Source organism: Rhinolophus ferrumequinum, chromosome 4 (assembly GCF_004115265.2).
Source record: "Rhinolophus ferrumequinum isolate MPI-CBG mRhiFer1 chromosome 4, mRhiFer1_v1.p, whole genome shotgun sequence".
Classification (NCBI taxonomy): domain Eukaryota; kingdom Metazoa; phylum Chordata; class Mammalia; order Chiroptera; family Rhinolophidae; genus Rhinolophus; species Rhinolophus ferrumequinum.
In genome coordinates this window covers 78,464,507-78,487,322 of record NC_046287.1, presented here as the reverse complement: position 1 = coordinate 78,487,322, position 22,816 = coordinate 78,464,507, and the positions used below count along the sequence as shown (strand labels likewise).

The 22,816-nt window shown below is 41.8% G+C and overlaps 1 protein-coding gene across 8 annotated transcripts in view; it reads left to right on the top strand.

Moving 5' to 3' along the window:
* TENM3 (teneurin transmembrane protein 3) overlaps positions 1-17,317 on the top strand; it is a 586,180-nt gene extending 568,863 nt beyond the window's left edge. For all 8 annotated transcript variants that reach the window (XM_033104318.1, XM_033104317.1, XM_033104313.1 and 5 more), the window contains 4 exons: positions 6,339-6,635; positions 9,685-11,296; positions 14,156-14,286; positions 16,404-17,317. In XM_033104318.1, coding sequence (XP_032960209.1) covers positions 6,339-6,635; positions 9,685-11,296; positions 14,156-14,286; positions 16,404-17,159 — 2,796 coding nt within the window. In that variant the 3' untranslated portion in view covers positions 17,160-17,317. The remainder of the gene's footprint in view (positions 1-6,338; positions 6,636-9,684; positions 11,297-14,155; positions 14,287-16,403) is intronic.
* Positions 17,318-22,816: the final 5,499 nt, after the last annotated feature.

The following is a 22,816-nucleotide window of genomic DNA, read 5'->3' as shown; positions in this document are numbered from 1 at the left end:
GCATACTATTTATGTCTTTTTTTTCTGCATCAAAATGGTTAAATTATTATAACAGGTCAACATTATTTACCTGGACAATCCTTCAGGGTAAAAAACAGCTACTACATACTGTCTGTATTTCCAAAAAATAGAAATGAAGTAAAAAAAGAATCAGTGGATCAAATACATACTGTATCCCATTTACGGATTATATTCTGATTCCACTTCAATTGCAAGGCAGGTGTTTGGGACTCTAACTACATGGTCTTCTGGTGCTCCCATCTCACCACATCCCAGGTGGTGGGCGCCAGGGTGTCCTAGCTCCAGTTTCCCTGCATCAGGAGTTCTGGCAGGTACTAGGGAGGCTGGAGGGAGGTCAGTTCAGTGAGAGGAGGGAGAAGAAAAAGCAATAAAACACCAGAGGGAGGAACAGGATTAGGGTTGAAGGTAAAGTGATGGATAAGAAAACAAGCTCAGACTTGTTCTGTGTCACTTTTCTTGGGTCTCAGGCTATTGTGGCCACAGTAAACTCCAGCTGCTGCCTTTTCTTCTACTGACACTAGGACTTCATAGCTGCCTGCATCCCTGTCTGCGGCCACCACTTACTAATTTTCCCCAGGACCTGTGGTTCCTTGGGCCATTGAAAACTAGAATTTAGTTCACAGGCTTTATTTTATTCGACTATCCTTAAAGCAGGCATAATGTACACACACACACACACACACACACACACACACACTCACTCACTCACACACACACAGTCTCTGGCACAGCACTGACTTCATCAAAAGACACAAAAATACCCCAAAGACACAGCTCTGAACTAGAATTCAAAAATTAGGGGTTCTACATAAGGCTCCACTTAATACTAATAATAAAGCTTCTGGGAAAATCGTAACATCTGTACATCTCATGCTCCTTATCTATGTCATGTTAGCTACATTATGGTCTAAATAATATAACATTATCTAGATACTGTCTTAACATTATGATACAGACATGATATATCGAGCTATATTATACATAAAGTTAACCCTATGCTGCCTCCGTTTCACAGCACTGTTACAGAATCACATGAGACAATGTGAAAGTACTTGGAAAACAAAAGGCATGATTGCATATTCCCTAACCCTAACCCAGAGAATCTCAGCCACGTAGCCAGATGTTGGGCACTTATACCCACCAGGTAGATGGGAAAGCTGTTTAGCTCGCTGGTTAGGAATATGTCAATCCAGATGAGGGAAGAGTAGGGGAAGTATGTTGCCCACTGTTCTTTCAGACAAGCTATGTCTAAGTGTATCCTTTTGTATTTTTTATTTTTTTGTAACTGCTCACTGCTTTTCTAGACATAAAAAGAAATTAGGAAGAGTGGAGGAAAGGAGGGGAAATCCAATCTGAAGTCCCTGGTTCTCTGTCTGATTCTAAATGAAGAAAATGCCTCACCTTGGGGAGGAAGGACTAGTACACACGGGCATGGTGTTCGTTTCCTTCTAAATAGCAAAACCACAATGCCTCAGCAAGACATTGCAGAAAATATACTATTTAAAATGGCCTGTGCAGTCACACTGAAAGGAGATTTCCAGCTGATATGTGTGATTGCTCTCATAGAGACAATGCCAAGATCACAAGGGAGGGTTTCTTACTTTCAAGATAAGATTGGATGTGCCAGCTCTGACTGCTAATTTCATTCCTCTGTGGATTCTAAGAGAGAAATTCTAGGAAGAAAGTGGTGATAGAAAAATCTGGTTTAAGGACCGGACCTGGAGTCTGCCAAAATAGGGGAGAGAGGAGAGCAGAGGACACAGAGGCCACCCCGGCACTGGAATCAGCTGAAAAGCCACCCATCTGCATTCTCCCCTTTCCTGAAACTGGAAACGTCTCCTCTCTTACCTCTCATTATTTCCTAGCAGAATGTTCTTTTCATTTTTAAGATGTTGACCTCAGTGTAGCTACGTGCCTGACACAGGATGGACACTCCAATATTTATTCATGAATGAAAGAATGAGGAAAAGCCAACCTTATAATATGGATTGTTTATTTCACTGCATCTAGATCTTCCTGAGAGAGGGGCTATGTAAATAGAACCTCACATCCTTGCAAATGTTTGAGTGCTATAAACAAACCTAACACTAGATATAAGATTGCATAGGTGTGATAGATATAACACTAGAGAGAGGAGTTTAAAATGTAAAAAAGAAAAGACAAGGATTAGAAAAGGAAAAATTATATAAGGCAATAGCAACATGAAAGCGTTTTCTTTGAAAGGGTGCACTAAGGGAAAAGGGGGTGGAGGCAGCAGGAAATAACAAGCAAATGAAATCGTGACACAGATGTGGGAAAGCACAGCAGAATGAAGATTAGACAATTCCTTAGCTTACTTATTTGTAGCTAAATTTGTTTTGAAAAGACACACACATAATAGTCGCTGGTCTTTGTCTTATAATATTTAGTAAATATTCCTAATTTTTATCAAGTGTTGGACTTTGGGACCAGCCTTTAATCCATTACAAAAGAAATTGTACGGATGGCATTCTAATAATAAAATTCACCTTCTATATTTGCACAGAGTTGAGGTGCTTAAAAGAAAGAAAATTTAGTGAATTATTTAAAAAAGAAATTCTCAACCTTTGAAAGTGTGTTTAAAGGCATACAGAAACGTGATAGCATATGTAAACCTTTTTATGCCTGTTGCGTTTGTGTGATATCCTATGTCTCACTTTACTCTGAGCAGCACAGCCTAGAGTGGGATGGTACAATGCAGTTAGCACTTGCTGATGTGTGGAGACACACAAAACAGTCTGCAGCCAGTTGATGTCCTAACAGGGATGCAAGGGAATCGAGATGCTGTCTCCGAATGTACTGGGTAATGAGCCAGCCCTTCCTCACTTCCCTCCGTAACATTCCAGATACGTGAATATAATCCGATTGTGCTTTGTATCTTTAAACATAAAGACATTGTTTTAATGTCTTTATGCCTTAGTTTTTCAAGCATTCCACAGGGAAAATAACTACCCCTCCCCTCCCAATATCAAAGGGACGTTGTGCTTAATTACAGTCATGCTGGACATGAGCTTTGAAAGTGGGGATTTTCTGTGCTTCCTTAAAAGGAATGCTGTACATCACAAAGGAATTCATGGTCATCTCTTAGCCAGACCCAACATTTGGATTCATTTTTATGTACCTGGAGGTATCGTAATAATCGGATGTCAGGTTTTTCATCGCAGGAGAACTATTCAATTTAACATGATATTTTTAATATGAAAAAATAGTTTTTAAAAGGCCATTGGGGTGTGGAACAATGCCGCTGCTTTATGATTGTAAAAAAAAAAAAAAATCGTTTCAAAGTTGCCATGATTTCATAAAGGTGTAGTTACGCGGTAGTATGTCCTAGAATGGAAATGTCCCTTGACTTCTGCACTTCGTTTACAACCCAAAGGAGAAAGTTTGCACATATTTGGGAGGGATAGTAAAACAAAGAAAGATTTGTTAGCATCTTTTGAAATTTTACACATTAAATCACAGTGGCTGGTGTCTGGAAGCAGTAAGAATGATTAAAACCTTGGCTCGCGTTGGGAATATAGGGAGAAACACAGCCACATTCTAATGGTTTCCTCGTTACTTCAGTTTGAAGGGACAAGAAAGGCAATGCGTACAATATTTGGATAAAAAGAAAAATTAAACTTCCCTCCAGATGTTTGGTCTCACGTGTATCCACATGGTGACGTGGTCAGTATGACAGCTCACACAACAGCAACGGTAAAGACTGTCACCTGACCGCGTTGGGGTTGTGTAGCCATACTCACAATCCAAACACCAAATCAGAAGCCCAGTAGCAGGGTGCAGGCAGTGAAAAGAAGGGGTTCCAGAACTGTCTTTCTGCCCTTCTCCCTTCAGGAACCAAACAATTATACTAAATCTGCAGTCCAGATTTCTTATGCTCTGACCACAGGAAATATTGCAAAGATAAAGGAGGGCTAAGGGTGTCAATAAAGACTTGAGATACAACTTAAAGTGAATACAAAGTAAAATACAAACAGATGGAGCGGTACTGTGAGCAGTGTAGTCCACAGAAACTGCAGTCAGCCTGGCAGGGCTGTTTGCAGCCTAGAATAACCTAAGGAGGGGAAAGAGGGCAAACCTAAACATTCAGAGTTTTTTGTGTGTGTGTTTTTTTTTCTTTTAACTCACAATCTGAGAAACACAAGAGCCCTGAGAAACCATTTAAATTGTGCAAAACCTCTTCTTATGGCTTCAGAAATTTTGTGCAAATATAAGCTGAAGAGCTGGGTTCTGCTGGTTCAGCGTTGAGTTAATTTGATATCAAATCAAATCTTTCTACAGACTTTAAAATACGTATGGGTAACATTAGCTGGTAGCGTCTTTCCAAGGTACACAAAGCATTCTGCAGACCTAAACTCATTAAAGTTTCACAAAATTCACACGAGGCAGGGAGCAAGTAATATGCAGAGGCTTCCACATGGGAAAACAGAAGACCACAAGCTTTCAGTTGGCTAGTCAGAATCATATCAGAATCATTGAAAGACGGAGTCTAAAGGCTCTAGTATAAACTCTTTATTTATAGATGGACAGAACCTCTTTATTTATAGATTCAGAGGGGTTAGAAGCCCCTAGTCAGGCTGCTGGTAGGCCCTGTCAGGTATGGAGATTGGGCTGTTTGACTCCTGGGGTCCTCCTGCCAGTGCGTGCGTGTACACACACACACACACACACACACACACATAAACACACACACAAAACACACACATAAACATACGCACATATAAACACACACATATAAACACACACATACACACACATACACACATATAAACACACACACATAAACATACACACACATACACACATATAAACACACACACATAAACATACACATACATACACACACACACGCACACACACTGCACAATACCTACCAATTTCTCCTATGGTGCAGTGGTTTTGTGTTTTGTCTCCCATAATAGTGGATGTTAAATGATAGAACTGGAATATTAATATATCCTAACTTCCATCCAGAGCCCTGCTTTCTCCTTTTCTCTGAATCATCTCCCTGGGTACTTTTTCTCCCCCAAATCACTTTGCCTGTAAGGCATTAATTGTTTGTAGCTTATATCTTTTACCTTTCCATGGACTTCCTAATATTCTTCTTGAATATCTAATTGGAAAACTTTAAACTTAAGGAGTATTTTTTTCATGCCACTTGTTTAATGCCAATGATAGAACGCACAAATTAGTTTTATTCCACATTTTACATAAATATATATGTATATTATATATGTACGTACACATATATATAGGGTGTGTGTGTGTGTGTGTATCATTGATCAGGTAATGCTGTCCATTTTGAAGGTTCTAGCTAAGACATGGTCATGTAAAATTAAGATTTTCCCATTTAATTTTTAGCAATCCAAATAGTTAACAAGATATTGGTATGTACAGGCCACACGTGCCATAGCAGACGAGAGAATGGACAGGCCGTGGCCTCACCCCGAGGGGGTCCCCAGTGTGCGAACACCATGGGCCTTTGTAAAATTTAACCAGGGCCACATTCCCACCACAGTGACGAACACTGGTGTGCGTATGCCTTGGATCTCGGACAGTGAGAGCCAAATGTGGTCAAAGCTCCTGGACGTGGCACAGAGCCACACAGAGACCCTATCACAACAACATGGTGCTAGATTTGTAAATTAAGCACAACAGTCAGGCTGTGTAGCCATGGGAGTAAAGGATCTGAAGTCCCTGCCAGTTAACCAGATGTTACCAAAGAAAAGGCATTCGAAAAAGTTGTGATATTTCAGCACTTGGCCAAAAGCAATGATCGTGTTTGTAACCTCCTGCTATTTAAACTCATTAATAATTTACAGTAATGTGGGTTCCAACTTATACTTAACTGCTCTTCAAAGGGCTACAGTCACATTTACCACTGTTTTAGTTGATGTAGCCCTGATTAATCCACGAAGCAATTATTTTCCAGTGCTTATGGGGGGAGGGGCTTTGAGGAATTTAGGGAGATGTCATGTTCACCACCTTCATAGCTTCCGAATAAACTTTAAAGTGAATACATTTTGGTATTTTTTTATCAGTTGCTTAAGTTTACAAAATGTAATTGAAAAGGCTTTGAACAAATGCCAGGCTGTCTTTCTGCTTAATGAAACCTTTTAAAAGAGCAGTTAATCTACTGCTTTGCACTTGTAACCAAGAAGTTGCTAAATTAATTTACTGACAAAGAGAATCAATTACCATAAAAGGTGTTTAAACAATAGTGTGGACTCTGAAGACTAATAAGGGACTGGTATTGGAATAGCATGATTTATTTTATCATCTTGTTTGTGTTGTAACAGGTTAATGGCAGAAACCTCCTTTCTGTTGACTTTGATCGAACAACAAAGACAGAAAAGATCTATGACGACCACCGTAAATTTCTCCTGAGGATCGCCTATGACACGTCAGGGCATCCAACTCTCTGGCTGCCAAGCAGTAAGCTGATGGCCGTCAATGTCACCTATTCATCCACGGGTCAAATTGCCAGCATCCAGCGAGGAACTACCAGCGAGAAAGTAGATTATGACGGACAGGGGAGGATTGTATCTCGGGTCTTTGCTGATGGTAAAACATGGAGTTACACATACTTAGAAAAGGTATGTCTGCACACTGACCATAAAAATAGGGAAGCAATGATTAGTACTTTTCAGCAATCTCCCCGAGCACTACAGGAGGGAAAAAAGTGGCATGTGACTGACTACCATTTATTATTCTAAGTATCAATATGTAAGTCACATTGGTACAGCAGTGATGAATTTCTGCATTAGCAAAGTAGTTTCTCCTTAGTTAAGTTCTACTATCTGAGACCCTTTTAAGTGATTGATGCTGTAAACAAACAAGCAATAACACTGCCCACCTGCCAAGCTTATGCATCGATAACATTCACAAATTAGACCTTGGGTATGTAAATCATTTGTAAATAATCTCCATGCTAGTTCTTTCATTTAAGAAAGAGCCTTACGTTAGCATAGTTAAAGCTGTCAGATTTGCGTTGTTGCTGGCAGCCTTCAACATCACCATGAAAAGCAGGTAGATCCTATTTATGCATTGTTAACCAAAAGAGGCGACTTTTCAGAAAGTCACGTTTCAGGTACTCTTTGGCATATCGTCTTTCTTCTGCATGTAAGAGGCAAGCTTCCTAGCTTAGGCTGTTCCCCATTCTTAAGAACTAGGCACAATAGAGACTGAAAGTTACACATGTGCAAAGTGCTAAGTCATACAATACAAGGTTGGGCTAGTGACTGGGGCCAAGAAGGAATGGAAGTAAAAGAGAAAGGAAGGAAAGAGAGAGGACCATGTATCTGTATTTCCTTCCTTATGAAATATAATCCACCAAAGAGCATAGTCATGGAATGCTTCATCGGCCTTTCAGATGAACAGCAGCCCTAGAAGATGACTGGGTTTTGAGTTCTGATACCTCTCAAACCTCAGGGCATTCATCACCAGTCACACAACAGCCTGAGTTACAAACTCAGCTCTGAGGTTACTGCCTCCACCCTTAGTTCCTTCACACAGAGTAACTTTTGCCACCAGAAGGTCACATCCATATCACTGTGCTCACCTCACACACTTGTTCTTCCGCCGAGGTGCTCAGCACAGCCCCCGAGTCTCAGCCTAACCCCTGCATGGGAGCCGGCCGTCTGATTGTGGATGGCCTATTTGTGACTGCTCTCCCAGACAACCAGCTTCAGGTTCCCAGTTCACCGTAGGAGGCCACCTGTCTTCTGGCAGCCTCCCAACTCTGCGATGCTTCCAGGGAGGACCTTACTGGCCAGTCTCTCCTCTTGCAAACCTGCCGAGTGATCTCCATAGAAGACATTCACCCCTCAGACAACGGACTATGCCTGTTAAATGGCAGCTTCCCTCCATACTAACCATCGCACTCGACAGTCAACTGCTTATATGTTGAGAGACCACAGAGTGAGCCCCTTATACACATACCTTCCTGGGAACAAATCCTGGCACCTGGAAAATATTTCACCCTCGGACCTAACCAGCCCCAAGACAATTTCTCCCTGAAGAAACGGAGTGAACCACTGCTTCATTCTAGAACACCTTTCCCAGCTTAAATTAAGTATATTACAGAGTAACAGAAATATAAATATCCAGACCCCCAAAATTGATAACGTGACTGAACAATGTTTAAGGGGCTCCAAGAAGCATAGCACTGATGACACCGGCAGCAACTGAGATCACCCTCATGTCTCAATGGGAATCAGAAAAGCCAACAATTACTTTATCATCTCTCCAAAATCCCTAAAATCCACCCAAATTATCTCCATTCCCTTGCCAGGATAGACACACTAAGCCAAAACGTAATCAGAGCAAAACAAGCAATATTTTACTAACTACCATCAGATGTTGATTTTAAATGATTGCAAAACTAGGTACTGGTTCCTGTGAATTCAGCAATCGTCCAAGCCCCCTTGGAAGAACACAAACCATTAGGAACAGCCCCCAAGGCATTTACTATACAGTCTGCATATAAAAAGTGCCCGAGATATGCCCACAGAGGATACTCCACAGGAGAAGCCTGTCATGCAGACTGCTTTTAAAGATGGTAGACAGTAAAGAGAAACAGAATCAGCCTTGGACAAGGGATTACGCATTTCTATGTCGAAAGCAAAGCATAAGTCCCAGGAGGGCTGCTGACCTAAGCGTCCTCCCGGTTCTGCCATCTTTCCATCTGGTCTAAGAGGGTTTAGGGGAAGCTACTTCAGAGGAACTGCCCGTACTCTGTATAACTAGGGAGCTTCCTTTAACCGACTCTCAGGTTGGCCTAAATTATGTCTTTTTGTCTTTCTGCAATTACTTGCAAAATAAGCAAAGTTTATTTTTATTTATGTATTTATTCACTTCACAATGTAGCACCAAAGTAGTATGCAGCCCAAAAACCATTCTTATAGCTCCTGAGGTACAAATCAGATGTGGTACTCACAAAAGGAAATTTCAAAATGTAAATTTTATTGTCATTAACAAATGACATTCTGCCATACAAGAATGTGCAAACAAACAAAAAGCCATATCTGGGTCCATCTTTCTATTAAGGGCATTTACAGCTCACTCACCATGTGATTAATTCAGCAATGTTTGTTGACTTTGATGCTTTATGTACACATCATCCATTCTGGCTAATTTTATCTCTCTTCTTCATAAAATAATATTTTGACTGCTTTGCTCCTCCCCCACATCCACTGGAAAAACACGATTTGAGTGGCTCTTCAATCAACTGAGGGGAAGAGCCCCCTTACTAAATAATTGCTAATTATGGGTAGTATTGCATTTCCCACGTGCTGCTGTCTCCTTGAAGTACTGCCTTTAACACAGCTGTACTCGTGCTGCACTACGACTTGTCCACATCCACTGACACTCTGCTGCTTGGCGGTGAGTGCCTGGAAAGGAATGGCACGGTCCTGACAGGTAGCACGCTATGAATCTTGAGCCCCTAATTGCAGAGCCCCTCACAATTAAGCATCCAAGCCAATCAGGCAGGGAATCGTTAGCAACATGTAAGGTCAAGGATAACTCAATTAAAATGGAAATCATTTTCTTAAGCGGACTGTTTCCATGTATCCATGGTCACTAAATCTGCTTTTGCTCCCCCCATTCACAGATATTGGATAACAGTATGTTCTCTCGTTGCAGTCCATGGTTCTTCTGCTTCACAGCCAGCGGCAGTACATCTTTGAATACGACATGTGGGACCGGCTCTCTGCCATCACCATGCCCAGCGTGGCTCGCCACACCATGCAGACCATCCGATCCATTGGCTACTACCGCAATATATACAACCCCCCAGAAAGCAATGCCTCTGTCATCACAGACTACAATGAGGAAGGGCTGCTTCTGCAAACGGCTTTCTTGGGTACAAGTCGGAGGGTCTTATTCAAGTATAGAAGGCAGACCAGGCTCTCAGAAATTTTATATGATAGCACAAGAGTCAGTTTTACCTATGATGAAACAGCAGGAGTCCTAAAAACAGTAAACCTCCAGAGTGATGGTTTTATTTGCACCATTAGATACAGGCAAATTGGCCCCTTGATTGACAGACAGATTTTCCGCTTTAGTGAAGATGGGATGGTAAATGCGAGATTTGACTATAGTTATGACAACAGCTTTCGAGTCACCAGCATGCAGGGTGTCATCAATGAAACTCCATTGCCCATTGATCTCTATCAGTTTGATGACATTTCTGGCAAAGTTGAGCAGTTTGGAAAATTTGGAGTTATATATTATGATATTAACCAGATCATTTCCACAGCTGTAATGACTTACACGAAGCACTTTGATGCTCACGGCCGCATCAAGGAAATTCAGTATGAGATCTTCAGGTCACTCATGTACTGGATTACAATTCAATATGATAACATGGGTCGGGTAACAAAAAGAGAGATTAAAATAGGGCCCTTTGCCAACACTACCAAATATGCTTATGAATATGATGTTGATGGACAGCTCCAGACAGTTTATCTAAATGAAAAGATCATGTGGCGTTACAACTATGATCTGAATGGAAACCTCCATTTACTGAACCCCAGTAACAGTGCACGTCTGACACCTCTTCGCTATGACCTGCGAGATCGAATCACTCGACTGGGTGATGTTCAGTATCGCTTGGATGAAGATGGTTTCCTGCGTCAAAGGGGCACAGAGATCTTTGAGTATAGTTCCAAGGGGCTTCTCACTCGCGTTTACAGTAAAGGCAGTGGCTGGACAGTGATCTATCGTTACGACGGCCTGGGAAGGCGTGTTTCTAGCAAAACCAGTTTAGGACAGCACTTACAGTTTTTTTATGCTGACCTAACTTATCCCACTAGGATTACTCACGTCTACAACCATTCGAGTTCAGAAATTACCTCCCTCTATTATGATCTCCAAGGACATCTTTTTGCCATGGAAATTAGCAGTGGGGATGAATTCTACATTGCATCAGATAACACAGGGACACCATTGGCTGTTTTCAGTAGCAATGGGCTTATGCTAAAACAGATTCAGTATACTGCATATGGTGAAATCTATTTTGACTCCAATATTGACTTTCAACTGGTAATTGGATTTCATGGTGGCTTGTATGACCCACTCACAAAATTAATCCACTTCGGAGAAAGAGATTATGACATTTTGGCAGGACGATGGACAACACCTGACATAGAAATCTGGAAGAGAATTGGCAAGGACCCAGCTCCTTTCAACCTGTATATGTTTAGGAATAACAACCCTGCGAGCAAAATCCACGATGTGAAAGACTATATCACAGGTAAGCACAATTCTTTTTTCCTTTCCAAGTACTGAATTAATCACTAGGTTCATACACAAAATAACTGGAGTTGCTTTTTTTAACTTCACACTTTACACAAGCAAAATCAAATGCCTAACCTCTTAAATGTAGTTATTTCTCTATGGAACCACACGGAAACCACAAAGGGAAACTAAGACATAGTTTGTTAACTTCCTATTCTGCCTGCCAGTGCCCAAGGCCCCAATTTTCTGAAATGACATGGAATCCGGCCACTGAAGGGAACTGACATGGAAGTGCAAAAAAACTGCTGAACTTGAATAGATATAGATGTCAGAGGGGCAGTAGATTGGGGGAGGGGGTTATTGCTTTGTGAGGGGTAAAATGTCTATCACATTGTTTTGTACACCTGAAAATATTTTTTTTAAAAAAAAACTGCTGAACTTGGAGTTCAGCAAATTGGAGTTACAATCTCAACTTCTCTCCTATAAGTTGTGTAGCTTTGTAGACAAGTCATGTTAAATTTTTTTAATCTGTTTCCTTTGCCATAAAATGGGGATGATCATGTCGCCCTAATGGTATAAAATACAGTAATGTATGCAGTTCTGGTTTAAATAATAACTACCTTACAAATGTGTAACATTGGTTTTTCCTTTATGCACGTGTCAAGTTCTAATGGAGAGAATCAGTGTGAAACACATCACAGCACTGTGGCTCACCATCTCATCCCTGGGGGACGTTTAACTCCCTTTCACCACCGTCACCTCAGGACAATACAGGAACAGTTTCTCCCATCAATTGCTTAGCTAATGGGTCCTCAGTTCTAGCCTCATACTACCGACTTCATTGCCATTTAGTGCAGTTCTGACACTATGAACAGACACTAATTTTCCTGCCAATATGGGGTAATTTTCAGGGTACAGATTTAAGATCTTTCCAAGTTTAGTGCATGATCCAATTTAAAACATCAGATCCCACTTCTGCCACCACAGAACAATCTGGATGTGAAACAGATAAGGTCCTAGTAAGCACTACTCTCATTCCCTCTAATTAGTGGATTTCTTCACTCCTCCTCTACTCCCGGGACTCGGAAATCTTTCTGCTTCCACGTCTCATTCTTGAATTACACTGCCATAATTGACCTCTTTACTACATTTATTTCCTGGAGGAAGGTTCCTTCCTGTTTTCTTTTTTGTTTTTGTTTTTGGTTTGGTTTGGTTTGGTGATTTTCTGTTCTGTTTGGTTTTGGCTTGTGTTAGATAGATTTTCCTCCAGGCTGTCTCTTTTCTTGCTCAATATTTGAGGCATACCAAGATGTCTGTTTTCTCAGTTGTCCATACAGCTCTCAAAGTGCTGCCCTCTGTTGATTTCACATCTGCCTCCTGCTTTTACAGACTTCCTAAAGCTTTTCCTAGCTCTCTTCCATGTGAACCAGCTGAAAGTCCATTCTTTCAGTATCATAATTCAGAAACACCCTTACGGCATTATCCTTCTGGGTTTTTCAGTACACATCTGCATTCAAGTCCCTTTATTTTGGCAATACTTTTCAATACTTAGACCCTCTGGTTTTCACTGTTACAGACATTGTTCACAGTAGGAGAACACTTGCCCTCAATACTCCACCATTCATGGAAAGAATTTTCTCCAAAACACAAGACAGATACATACATAGGTACACAGATATATAGATATAGATCACTTTCTATCCTACATGATGAACTTCGGGTTTCTCTCTCCCCACCACCACCACCACCACCACCGCTTCCCTCCATTTAAAAGAGGGAGAAATACCACTGATTTTAGAGTCATCTGGTGTCTGGACAAAGGACCTGCCAGCCTGGCGATAAGGTGAGAGTTTGTGCCCTAGAGAAGGAAATAGGAAACAGTGGCTCTCCATCATTCTGACAAGTAGTTTACCACTTGTTATTTAAGAGGTGTTGATGGGGCTGAATGAAAGGCGGGAAAGCCCACAGCTCCTGAATTCATCCTCTCCTAGCTATGTGGACTGCAGGGAATGCCGTAGCAGCATTTTCTGAAAAACATCAAAAGAGAGATGGAACAGCATAAAATATATTAGGTGAAATGCAATTTCAAATTTTCCAGCAATGTGCTTAATATATAAAATAATCTACACCCAACTGTACTCATAAAGCTGCAAGCCTGCTGAGTAGTTCTGTAACATTATAACCTCCAGAATAGAATGAAAGCCTTATTCTGAGCTTAATGGCTTTTGGAGTCACATGGCAATATTTTAAAATACCATTTTAAAGGTTTCCAGGTTCTTTCCCCAAAAAGTTTGTCTCCACCTGTGCACAGTGAGCCTTTGAAGTCCTGATGGTAATCAGAAATTCTGTGCCCTTGGCCAGTTTACCAGCTTTCAGCATTCATCATTGATTAAGAATCAACTGTTATTTTAATACTCGCAATTTAATAGAAAATGGGTTGTGGAACTCTGCATATCCTTGGCAGTCACTTTTAAAAGCTAGTAATACACTTCTATTTAAGATCAGCCTTTACTAACTACAAAACAAATTTCATTTGTTTTTAACCACTGTGGCTCTTTCCTGCTGCTATGCATTATTATTGCCTTTTTTTAATCACTATTACACAAGTTGCAACTTGGCACACACAACAGTTTATCCGGTCTGTCTAAGTGACTATTACTCTGCATTTTCTGTACCCTTTGCCATAGTTCTGCTATTGAGGTTATTGTCTTCATGTCTAAAAATAGAGAGTAGGTTTTGAATTGTAGGATAGAGGCAAACACGTGCTCTGTTTTGGGTTAATATTTGTGAATTTGGGGTTTTCTTTAAGGTAAGAATTTAAACTTATGAAAGCACAGAACTCTAACCCCTTTCATTTGGAACATTCTTCTCCTAGATGTTAACAGCTGGCTGGTGACATTTGGCTTCCATCTGCACAATGCTATTCCTGGATTCCCTGTTCCCAAATTTGATTTAACAGAGCCTTCTTACGAACTTGTGAAGAGTCAGCAGTGGGATGATATACCGGTAAGAAACAATAAACAAAACTATGAAAACGTGATAAATTGCTTACTTGTGTCTTGTTTACCCATATTTAATCAAACTACCCCGTGAAAACTGTACCAAAAAGAGTTTTTAATGTTTTGAAACCTCTTTTCAGGAAAAAGCAACACTTCCTTCTGCAGTTCTGTTCAGCAAACCAGGGGCCTATGAAACAGGCTTAAATCTGTTTTTAGTGATGCTAATAAAAACAGAAAGACATTATCAAAAGGCAGTAAAATGCAGAAGCTCATTTTTTAGTGCAGAGTTTCTACAGAGAACCCCAGGCACCCACACCTATGGCCCTTGGGACCTGAAGGCAAAGACACAATAAACAGGAGGGCAGGGAATCCATGTTACAAATTAGCAGCCCACAAACAATGCCACAAAGTTCACCTTTTTAAAAATATTAAGTGTTTCATGGAAAACAATTAAAAATGAAAATAAAATGTCCTCTGGTAAGGCTGCCGCTACAACTAGGTGTTTATGGAATTTTCCAGGAAAAAAAAAAAAACAACAGATCATGAGGCCTGTAACTGTTCTGAGAAATATAAGAAAAAAACGGAAAATTGCAAAGTCAAAGCTGCCATTTTAGAAAACGGTACTTTTAATTCCCACCCTTCAGACATCAGAAAGGAATGCACAACAAAACACTAGAATTTCTAGCTTAAAGCAAGAATAATTAAAGATCAAGAAATTGGGTTACCCCATGATAATAAGAGAGTGCAGTTTCTTAGATTAATTTACCCCCCTCAAGCAACTTCCTGTAATTTCAATGAATACAAAAAGGCACCATGGCTAAAACACACACACACACACACACACACACACACACACACACACAGCATACATATATAGTGTCAATACCTGTTTTCTGGTACATGTTTCATAACATAAAATTCCTTTTCCAGATGTCATCTTTACATTTAAAATGCAAAACCCATCAAGTTTCCACAGTCTGGGAGCCATTTATCATTTCTAATTGCAAATATATCTACACTGATAAAGTGCCATGAAGACATACTGGTTTCCTGATGCATTTGAACAAGCACATCCTAATCGTGTATGACTTTCCAACATGTCTGAAAACATTTAAGTCTTTCTGTACAAATGGCCTTGCCAACTTTGTTCCTAGGCAGCTTTTTAAATACCGTTCACGTTCTCTGTCAAGAGACACACACCATAAGGACAGCTTAGGGAATCGCCGGCAAAGACATTGAGGCCGCCCCAAGTGCGGAAAAACAAATGTTTCTTTCACTGCTGCAAATAAAACAGATGTTTCCATTTGGGAAACACTGGCCAGACAAACATCTGGTAGTGTAAGAAATGGCTGAGTTAAGATGCCCCCAATTTAAAACATTAGCCAATGTAGATGGTTGCACCGTCCCTAGGTCTCCAAAAAAAATAAATGTTTTCCCAAAGTAGTAAATACTCATCTCCCGCTATCCCACTGTGCACTCATCCTTGCACATTTCAGTTCTGCAGTTATACTGGCGAAATTCAGTTGAAAACCGTGTTCATCAGGAGAGGGTACGGAGTTTACTTAAAGTACAGGCACTTCAAAGCATATAAAGTGGGTTGCAGTGATCCCACCCCGAGCACCCGGAGCCTTTCAAATCCTTCTGTGTTTGCTGCTTTCTCCTCAGCCTCCCATGGAGAAAGCTGCTGGCACGAAGGACTTGATAAGCTGAGTTCTCTAAATGGGGTGGACGCGGGAAAAGGGCATCTAGCAATTGAAAGAGAAAAGCTAAAAACATGAATATTTTGCACACGTTAGAAACTAAAAAGCTCTGAACTTGGAGTTACTTCCGTTTCAAAACACATTTGGATCAGCTTGAGGGGAGGGCATCCCTGAGTGCATTCCTCCACCCAGGGTTTTTTAAGCCTTTTCATCTCTAAAGAACCGATGAAGGTTTTAATAAATGCCTTGGAGCTCTGCAACGCAGCCCCCCTCCTTTTCTTCTTCTTTTTTCTTTTTTCTTTCTTTTTTTTTTTTTTCTTTTTCTTTGGTCAGGCCTGGGAGCGCCGCCAGGAAGCCGGGTTCCCGGCGACCCAGAGCTACAGCTGTTCTCTCACCCACCCCCTGTTCTGTTTCGCTTTTCTAGCCCATTTTTGGAGTTCAGCAACAAGTGGCGAGGCAGGCCAAAGCCTTCCTGTCCCTGGGGAAGATGGCAGAGGTCCAGGTGAGCCGACGCAAGGGCGGCGGCGCGCAGTCGTGGCTGTGGTTCGCCACGGTGAAGTCACTGATCGGGAAGGGCGTCATGCTGGCCGTCAGCCAGGGCCGTGTGCAGACCAACGTGCTCAACATCGCCAACGAGGACTGCATCAAGGTGGCGGCCGTGCTCAACAACGCCTTCTACCTGGAGAACCTGCACTTCACCATCGAGGGCAAGGACACGCACTACTTCATCAAGACCAGCACGCCCGAGAGCGACCTGGGCACGCTGCGCCTCACCAGCGGGCGCAAGGCTCTGGAGAACGGCATCAACGTGACCGTGTCGCAGTCCACCACCGTGGTCAACGGCAGGACTCGCAGGTTCGCCGACGTGGAGATGCAGTTCGGCGCGCTGGCGCTGCACGTGCGCTACGGCATGACGCTGGACGAGGAGAAGGCGCGCATCCTGGAGCAGGCGCGGCAGCGCGCGCTCGCCCGGGCCTGGGCGCGCGAGCAGCAGCGCGTGCGCGACGGCGAGGAGGGCGCGCGCCTCTGGACGGAGGGCGAGAAGCGGCAGCTGCTGAGCGCCGGCAAAGTGCAGGGCTACGACGGGTACTACGTGCTGTCGGTGGAGCAGTACCCGGAGCTGGCCGACAGCGCCAACAACATCCAGTTCCTGAGGCAGAGCGAGATTGGCAAGAGGTAACCCCGCCCCCGCGGGGCCGGGGACGGCGGGGCGCCGCGCGTCTCGCGAGCCTAACCCCACTTTGCTCAGATTTGTCTGGAGCACAATCCGACTTGGACTCTCCGACACAGAAGAGCCTCCCACGAGAATGATACCGCGGTTTAAAAAAAAAAAAAAAATCCACGAATAAACAAACAAACAAAAAAAAAACTTTTTCTGAATGACCTTAAAGGTGATCGGCTTTAAAGAATATGTTTACATATGCATATCGCTGCACTCAGTTGGACTGAAAGTATTAAACGGAAAAAATAAAGGAGAAAAGGCCTAAACGTTTTGCTCCGGGCCATCTGTTCCTTTGAGGCACTGTATTTAACGAAGGTAAAAAATGCCTACAGAGTTTCCAAATATTACCGAATTGTCGACCTTTGCTTACAAGAAGTAGTCTCTGCATAGGATGTGATAGATATCTCTGTTAATTTTAAAATGTGGGGCGAAATTACAGTTTATAGACAACCCAACTGCTTTCCCTGTGCTACTTTGTAAAAGGACATTGGCACAAGTGACTTCTGCTCCGTGTGGATTTCATGATGCATTTTCCAGTGCTATCATGGTTTGCCTGGGGGGGGGAAAACTGGCAAATACAATCCTTGTCACCGATAAGCAAAGGAACCCCTGATTTTTTTGTAAATTATGTGAGACAAGTTGTTTATGGATTTTTATATGAATTACAATTTACTGTACATCAAATATTAGTCTCAGAGGAGTTAATTTATGTAAAGTGTTTAAAAAGTTTATACTTAAAAATAAAATGATAAAAACATGTGAACCGTGTGATTTTTTTAAGAGGACTGCACCTTTTGTTATCTGTTATAGCTGTACAGTATAAATTATTATATTGTAGAGATATAACGACTTATGCCTATAATGTCCAAAAGTGTTAATATTTTTGTATTAGGTTGAAAATGTGCAAGTTTCTATCACTAGATGGATAGGACAGTGCAATCCTAGTGGGTGGCTAACTAGAGAACTGCTCCTTTCTCTTCCTTCTTTTTCTCATCAGGCCAGTGTCCTCGCTAAAAAATCAACCAAGAGGCACAGTATAAAACTAAGGCTGGTGGAATGTAACTGGAAGGTATGGAAAAAAAACAAACTAAGGGGCAGGAGGGTTTCTCCGGCCCTCTGTCGGCCCTAAAATTCAATGGGGAGTTGATATAAATAACCACAGGGTTTTTATTGTTCCCGTTCCTTGACGCTCCATTTCCTGATGGAGGAGAGAGGCCATATCAGATGCTTGGGGAAACTGTGAGAAGGAAAGGATCTGATGTGTAGTCCTGACCGTAAACATGTGTCTTAAGATCTAGGGAAGATAGCAGAAACCCAGCAGTGGTGAGAGAGCCAGATGGAGTAGGTTAGGGTCACTCTGCTAGTCTTGGGTTTGGAACCTCGGGTCACCAAGAGGGACAAAAAAGGGAGACAGAAACTCCTGTAAGCCCACACGACCCAACCATCTTGGGAGATGGTTTTGAATGGCAGCTTCTGCTCTGTCGGGGAAGCCGAGGGTAGCAGATCCAGCTGGAAGTGAATTGACAGCCGTGCCCTCCTGCACGCGTGCGCGGGACCCAGCACAGCCGCCATCTGCACTTCTGTGTCGGCTCAGCAGCTCTCGCAAATCTCTTTCGTGAACACTAAATGCAGCCACAAAAATATTTTTAGAAAATATTTCTCAGTTCATTGAGCTATAGTACACACTGTTTTCCTCTATGTATAATGGTGATAAAATATAGCAAGTGAACATGTCGTAAATATAAAGGTTCAAGTGATGTATTGAAAATAATTTTCTAACTGCTTTGTATGTATCACATACTCTAAATTGCACAGTAGGCGTGTTTATTAAACAGATTGGCTGGGAAAGTTTCAAAATAGCTACTGAATTTACAGTATCAGTGCTATTACTGTCTTTGTGTATTTGGTAGAGCATACCGAAGTAATTAATCTTCTAATGAATGCTGATATTTTATTAGAATGAAAGCACAGATTAGCATTAATATTTTTTATCCTGGAAATCCTTTGGCAAGTATTATGAAGCCCAAATTTAGAAAACTATGAGATTTCAAAGAACATAAACATGGCTCTGTTTTACATTTTATTTTTTAACTGTTAACTTAGGTGTTCGCAGTTCTGTTCGATGGAATTTCTGCAGGACTGTACTTAGCATGCTGTAAGTACTTTTGGTTGAAATAGGCTCTGAGTCTAAATTCCCAGAAATGTTTCCGATGTCTTGACATGAAAAGCTTGTACCACATGACAGAAGTGAAATCATAGTTTACCCTCTTCTCTACATGGACTGGTCCTTTACTGGCACCAATAACTAACAGACCTAGAGTATCTCCTGGTGCTTATTTTAGACAAAGTCAAATCAACCCAATTTGTGTCTTGTTAGTAGGTATAATGAGCCTATTTCTTTCTAAAAAGACTTGTGATCTGGACATGCTTTTACAAGAAATAGTGACCTTGGGGAATATGTAAACAAAAGACCTTTTTCTAAGAGTTGGGGGGGATAGGGGACTGTATAATGAAAAGAATTAGCTTACAAAAAAAGAAATTGATATTCAAAGTATTTTAGGCAAAGCCAGTCAAAATGCTTTCATGATATTTTGAGATGTAAATTTTGTCTGATTTGTATTGTTCTTTTCATTTGCCTTCTTAACTTTATATGTGACCTGAATTTTCCATAACTTGATGACTATAGATTGCATCTAGGCATTCCAATAAAAGCCAACCCAATGTGTGTGTGTTTATTTATTTTTTATTTTTTTAAATCTTGGGCTAGCCAGCATTGCTTTTGCGTGTTAGAGTGAAGGATGCAGATACATACAGTTGTTGGGGTATTGATTCATCTGCAACCCAGTTGGTAATAACTTTTATTTTTTTATTTCTGTGTCCACTGGCCAGACTGCCAGCTCAGCAGTGTGCACTTCACAGGGGACTCTCCCAAGGCCTACTTTAGGAAAATGTTAAATACACCCCCACAAAGACAAGCATTATCACTATAAAAAATTTAAAAAAATAAATACCGTCCATTACTAGTCAAAAGCAGGCCTGGTTCCTGTGATCCTGGCAATAAGCGCGTAATTAAAACACTTGATTGGAATAATCATTTCGGGCCTGATAGGCTCCCAGCCTCCTGGAGATGACTAATCTACGTCGAGACCGGCAGATTAGGGGGTGCTTGGTTCAGCAATTCCAGGCTGGCAGGCCAGGGCTTTGATTTCAGTCTGAAAAGGCAGGCTTCATCATACTTGCTTTGTAATGACAACCTCAACTCGATAACATGTTGATCCAACAAGAATCAGGTCACTCCACTTGGCAAACTGGTCTATTTTTTTCTCTTCGAATTAGAATTGAACAAGCTCAAACCAGGGAAATCCAGAAAAACAGACAAGTCCGTACTTTCATTTTCTATGCTGCTTCCCTTAAAAGTAATGTCTGAACAAATGCAAAGAAAAACACTGTACACGTAGGTAAAAATTGTCGCTTAAAAGTGGATTTTCTGGGTATGGGGTATATTGCTGCCACATCCTGTGAGATTTGCATTCATCTGATGACATTCATCACACATTACCAGTTGCAAGTGGTTTTAAGTGCTGGACCTGAACATTAAGTCCAACATCCGACTATAAACACCTCAAATCGACCCCAGTCCCCAAACATTTTCAAAGAGAGACTTGTGCTCTTGATGCACTCTCAAACTATGCCCACTGCTCCCTCTGTTCCCCATCGTTTCTTTATCCTGGCCTGCTCCTAAATGAAGCTGTTTCTCGGGCTGACCAGCAAATCAGCTGAAGTGCTTTTGAAATGGAGGACTCCAAACGAGAGAGTCAGGAAGGCACTGATCCTCACCGTGCTCTGTCTGGCAAAACCATCTTCGCAGCACTGGCAGCAGCTCCCTTGCTATGGCATAGTGGAGGAGGAGGAGGTCTCCTGGGACCAAGAACTGCCCCCACCCACCTTGGGTGCCATTTGAACTCCTGCAGAGCAGAGAAGCCCATCCTTGGGAAGCCCTGAAGGGCAGCATAGCTCCTACCCCTTCCACAAATACCCAGATTGGCCCCACTTTCCTTCAGAGGAGTGAGCGGATTCCAGCATCCAGTCTGCGAAATGTATCAGAGTCTCGCAGTTGGCGCTAGAAGGGACTTACAGAACTTTGGGCAGTTGTGCAGGTTCACAGAAGTGGCTCAAGCCAAGGTGAGCAGAGATTCTATACCAGCAAGTACCTACCACTTCATCACATAGTCTCCTAAGAACACTTCCCAGGAAGGTACTGGGGACACTCCCTGCCACCCTCATTCCCTCTGAGCACTTAGTCTTTCCAAAGCTGCCATCATGTAGAGTCATGACATGTTTCCATGATCTAAAAATGTCCCAGATTCACTAACAGGGCGTGAGTCTTGAGTTCCCCTCTGCCTGCCGATATTTCTACCTCCTCAGACCCCTCATATTAGATAAGAAAGTCTGCCATGTAGTGTTAATGACTTCATAATTTCTGAAAAGACTTCTGAAACAAAGACCATTGATTTGCATACATGCATGTGTCAGACTATTTATCTAGATTTTCTATAAGCTGTTCATCTGGTTTTGGTCATCCTACCAAACCAATGACAAAATAAAAATTACCGATAAATCATGATTACCCATGTTCACCACAAAGGTAAGGCAAAGTACTAAAGAGGTACTGATAAGCCATGTGAATTTTCTACCTTCTAATTTGAGCCACATAATAAATATCCTCTCTTGCCAGAGTTCTCATTTGCTCCTCACCACCTCTGTAAGCAATGGTCTCTTGATGTCAGTTAATTACTAATAACTGTTAGGTAAATTGAGTAAACCTTTTCATTTATGAACTGACTTAAAATTCCGTCATGGAAGAATACAGGATTCCTAGCACCCTGTGTATAGAGAATTTACTGTAAACGAATTCTAAGCCTAGAGTAACATCATTATTCAGTTTAGAGTTAATGGGTTCCACAAAGCAAATTTAATAAATCCTTCTGGGACCGAAGCTGAGGAAAATTAAAATTAGAGGCATAAATTGTGACTTCTAGGGCAAGACAGTGGCTTGGTTACAGACTGGTCGTCCTGATTGTAGGGTGACTTGTGAGCCGGGCCCTTGCCACAGACATTCAGCCTGCCTTTAGGAAGGGAAATCACCTTCTGTTGCATGTGTGCAGAGATTTCCTGAATTCCACCCACAATGGCGATTTCTGTACAGTGGCAGTCACTGCATAGAACTGACAGGATTTACAAGTGGTCCAATGGGTTAAAATGAATCCTTTTAAAATTTTCACAAGTTAACTTGATCAGTGGTGGTGTGAGGGGAGCATAAATACCCAAAGAATTGAAGTAACAAGTTCTTCAACGAGACTGAAAAGCTGAAAATGGAACCGCTCAGTGGAAGCCCGTGAGGAAATACACAAAAGGCCCACTTCCACCTGGTGTTCTTCTCACATAAGTGACTTGTGACCACATAAGTGAAGACATCGCCCTATGTCAAATTTTCCTCTAAAATTAATTACCAGGAGCTTCTGCCCAGGACTCCTGTCTCTACACCCATGATACCCTTCTCCCTCTCCCTCTCCCTCTCCCTCTCCCTCTCCCTCTCCCTCTCCCTCTCCCTCTCC